Below are 3,945 nucleotides of genomic sequence, written 5' to 3' on the forward strand. Positions count from 1 at the left end.
GACGAGAGGACAGTCAGGAGACAAGAGGACAGTCAGGAGACGAGAGGACAGTTAATTACAGTATGGCTACCATGAAACCAGTTTATTGATCAGTATTGATCAGGAGTGGACCCATCAGTCCTGCTGACATCACATGACCTCTTTGATTCACATTTAATCTGCAGCAGAAAAAAAGGCTTTTATTTTGAAGGTTGCTCATTTTCATCAGTGATGACATCAGCAGTTGAGGAGGTGGTATGATAATAACCATCATCAATAATCATTAATAATTAAATTTTAGTTATTTTACTGTTAATGAAATGAGAACTAAATTAACTGCATCCCTGTTTTAATGACTTTATTGATTATTGATTATTGTTGTTGCTGCTGCTACTGCGTTCTCATTGGTGGATCTGGATCAGTCTCTGTTCTGATCTGGATTAGACTGCATCTGGATCAGGAGTTTCTGGATGCGGTCCAGGATGATCTGGTTCTGGCTCCAGCAGTCTTCAGGTCTGTAGGGGGCTCTGATGGTCAGGACCCCCCCAGCCACCCTCAGCTGGTCTCCGTCCTCTTGGACCGGGATCCGGTTCTTCTCCAACCAGCTCTGGATGCTCCCCCTCCGTGTCCTCAGCTGCTCCTGATTCAGGTCCGGTCCAGGGGTCCCAGGGGACAGGAAGGAGGTCCGAAGCCGCTCGACAGTCTCCTGATCCGCCTCCTGCAGGACCTGGATCCGGTCCACAGCATGACCCATGACCACCTGCACCGAGGCCCCACCCCCATCCCTGAAGTCCACCAGGACCAGACTGAAGGGAGAGGGGGGGGGGGGAGAGAGAGAGACAGAGAGAGAGAGACAGGGGGGGGGGGCAGAGAGAGAGAGAGAGAGACAGAGAGAGAGAGAGGGGGGGGAGAGAGAGAGAGAGACAGAGAGAGAGAGAGAGAGAGAGAGAGAGAGGGAGAGAGAGAGAGAGAGAGAGACAGAGAGAGAGAGACGGGGGGGGGGGGGGGAGAGACAGAGAGAGAGAGACAGGGGGGGGGGCAGAGAGAGAGAGAGAGAGACAGAGACAGAGAGGGGGGGGGAGAGAGAGAGAGAGAGACAGAGAGGAGAGAGAGAGAGAGAGGGAGAGAGAGAGCGAGAGAGAGAGAGAGAGGGGGAGAGAGAGAGGAGAGAGGGAGAGGGGGGGGAGACAGAGAGAGAGAGAGAGAGGGAGAGAGAGAGAGAGAGGGAGAGAGAGAGAGACAGAGAGAGACAGAGAGAGAGAGAGAGAGAGAGAGAGACAGAGAGACAGAGAGACAGAGAGAGAGAGACAGGGGGGGGGGCAGAGAGAGAGAGAGAGAGACAGAGAGAGAGAGAGGGGGGGGAGAGAGAGAGAGAGACAGAGAGAGAGAGAGAGAGAGAGAGAGAGAGGGAGGAGAGAGAGAGAGAGAGGACAGAGAGAGAGAGACGGGGGGGGGGGGGGAGAGAGACAGAGAGAGAGAGACAGGGGGGGGGGGGCAGAGAGGAGAGAGAGAGAGACAGAGAGAGAGAGAGGGGGGGGAGAGAGAGAGAGAGAAGAGAGAGAGAGAGAGAGAGAGAGAGGGAGAGAGAGAGAGAGAGAGACAGAGAGAGAGAGACGGGGGGGGGGGAGAGAGACAGAGAGAGAGAGACAGGGGGGGGGCAGAGAGAGGAGAGAGAGAGACAGAGACAGAGAGGGGGGGGGAGAGAGAGAGGGAGAGAGAGAGAGACAGAGAGAGAGAGGGGAGAGAGAGAGACAGAGAGACAGAGAGAGGAGAGGGGGGGAGAGAGAGAGAGAGGGAGAGAGAGAGCGAGAGAGAGAGAGAGGGGGAGAGAGAGAGAGGGAGAGGGGGGAGAGACAGAGAGAGAGAGAGAGAGAGAGAGACAGAGAGAGAGAGAGAGAGAGAGAGAGAGACAGAGAGAGAGACAGAGAGAGAGACAGAGAGAGACAGAGAGACAGAGAGAGAGACAGAGAGAGAGAGAGAGACAGAGAGAGACAGAGAGAGACAGAGAGAGAGACTGGGTCATTAATATATTCATCATATTTACTTAATTATAAACTTAATATTATATTATTATTATTATATTAGATGATAACATTAATATAAGTGTGACATTTGAAATATCAATATTAAGATGTTACTAACAGTCAATCACATTAAACATTCTCAGTGTAACTGATTACGTCAGACCTAAGCCCCGCCCCCAGCAGAAAGTCCACGACTACGTTTTTTTTGTCGTTACAGTTTGAACAAAGTGAGTGAATCAATAATTTACTTCTTTACAAATTTGGTACTTAAATGATAAATGTTTTTAAATAAACTCATGTCAAATAATCTGTTGGCTTCTGGAGACAAAACGTTAACAGACATTTATTTATTTATTTAACATTTATTTGTCCTTTTGAACTAAATTAAACATAAATTCATGTTTGGTCACAAAAGAAAAAGATCTGACGGCTGAACTACGAAGCAAAGTCAACACAGTCAGACTTTCTCTGTATGATCTGGATCAACAAAACTGGATCAGCTGACTTTGTTAATCCAGACTTTCGTTTCACAGAAAAGGGACGTTTGTTTCATTTGACTCTTCTTCCTCATGAAATGAAGCGATCGAGCGTCTTACTGAAGTCAAAACCATCAAGTTGTTATAATTATGAGCTGTGGAAAAAAAAACATGACAAATAAAGCAGGAGAAGAAGAATGATGTGAGAAAATGACTGATGGACTAAATGTGTCTTAATGCTGCCGTTTATTCTAACATGAAAACATTAAACAATAAAAGTCCATCCAGCAGATTTTAAACATGATGAAGTCTGTCTGACTCTGTCCTCTGATGACAGAGACGAGGACGTCACTGAAGTTTTTCACCAAACCAACGGAAAATGAGTGGAACTGATTTAAGATTGTCTGTGATCAATGATGATCAATTTTCTAATCAGTGATCTGAGCTGCAAAATCACAGACAAAACAGAAAACAGTAAAAAGTCTTCAAAGTGTCTGTAGTTGCTTCATCATTATTTTACTGTGTGGATTATAAACCATGTCAATTTAAAGAGTTAATATGATCTGGAGCAAACGGGGAAAATGACTCTGCATCACCAAACAGAGGTTACCATGACAACGTGATGCAGCTGTTTCATTTTTACATTATATGGATTCGTTCGGTGATATTATGAACATAAACTCTGAACATAACCTGCTGCTGACCAGGTGGAAGCATCAGTTACCATGGTGATCTAGCAGGTTAATGACTCTGAACATCCTGGATTAGACTCAACATGTCTCTGACACATGAATCTGTCTTCGTAGTTTCACTCCTCTGACAGGTCACGTGCCACAGCACAGGCTGGTATCTGTTACCATGGTTACTGAGCAACGATAACCGGACTTTTCCTTTAATCCACGTTTATGTAACTCTTAACTGAAGGCTTTACACACGTGTGTGTGTCTCACCTGGCGGTCACGGGGTCCACGGTGAGCAACCAGCCTTTGTGTTCTTCTTCATCTTTTCCCGCCTTCACGGTCACGCGCTTGTTGACATAATGGCTCCACTGCAGCGGACCTAACAGAGACCAGCCGCACTGCATCACGGCCCTCACACACAGTCACAGCAGAGCTGATCGATCACTAAATAATCATAGATACACCAACACATAGCCGGTCGCTGCTGTCCGAGCTGAAAACCCGTCCGTACGGATACACGAGGCTGAAATAACGGTTCCGCTTCCGTCCACAGTCAGCCGCTACTGCCCCCTGCTGGACACAATACACAACTACACAACTACACAACTACACAAAGTTCAACTACAGAGACAAGAGGACAAAGTACACACACACAGGAGAGAAGTGTTTTACGAAACTCTCACGAGACGACGATGATAATAATAATAATAATAATAATAATAATAATAATAATAATAATAATAATGATAATAATAATAATAATAATAATAATAATAATAATAATCC

The 3,945-nt window shown here is 46.2% G+C and overlaps 1 protein-coding gene across 1 annotated transcript; it reads right to left on the minus strand.

Moving 5' to 3' along the window:
• Positions 1-322: 322 nt before the first annotated feature.
• Positions 323-3,678, minus strand: gemin6 (gem (nuclear organelle) associated protein 6). The gene is made up of 2 exons (XM_084714359.1): positions 3,430-3,678; positions 323-785 (listed from the first exon to the last, which is right to left on the minus strand). The coding sequence occupies exons 1-2, from the start codon at positions 3,561-3,563 to the stop codon at positions 398-400; spliced, it is 522 nt and encodes a 173-aa protein (XP_084570485.1). The 5' UTR covers positions 3,564-3,678; the 3' UTR covers positions 323-397.
• Between the last annotated feature and the right edge of the window lie 267 nt (positions 3,679-3,945).

Source organism: Lutjanus erythropterus, unplaced genomic scaffold (genome assembly GCF_056507025.1).
Source record: "Lutjanus erythropterus isolate fLutEry1 unplaced genomic scaffold, fLutEry1.hap2 Scaffold_530, whole genome shotgun sequence".
Lineage (NCBI taxonomy): Eukaryota > Metazoa > Chordata > Actinopteri > Lutjaniformes > Lutjanidae > Lutjanus > Lutjanus erythropterus.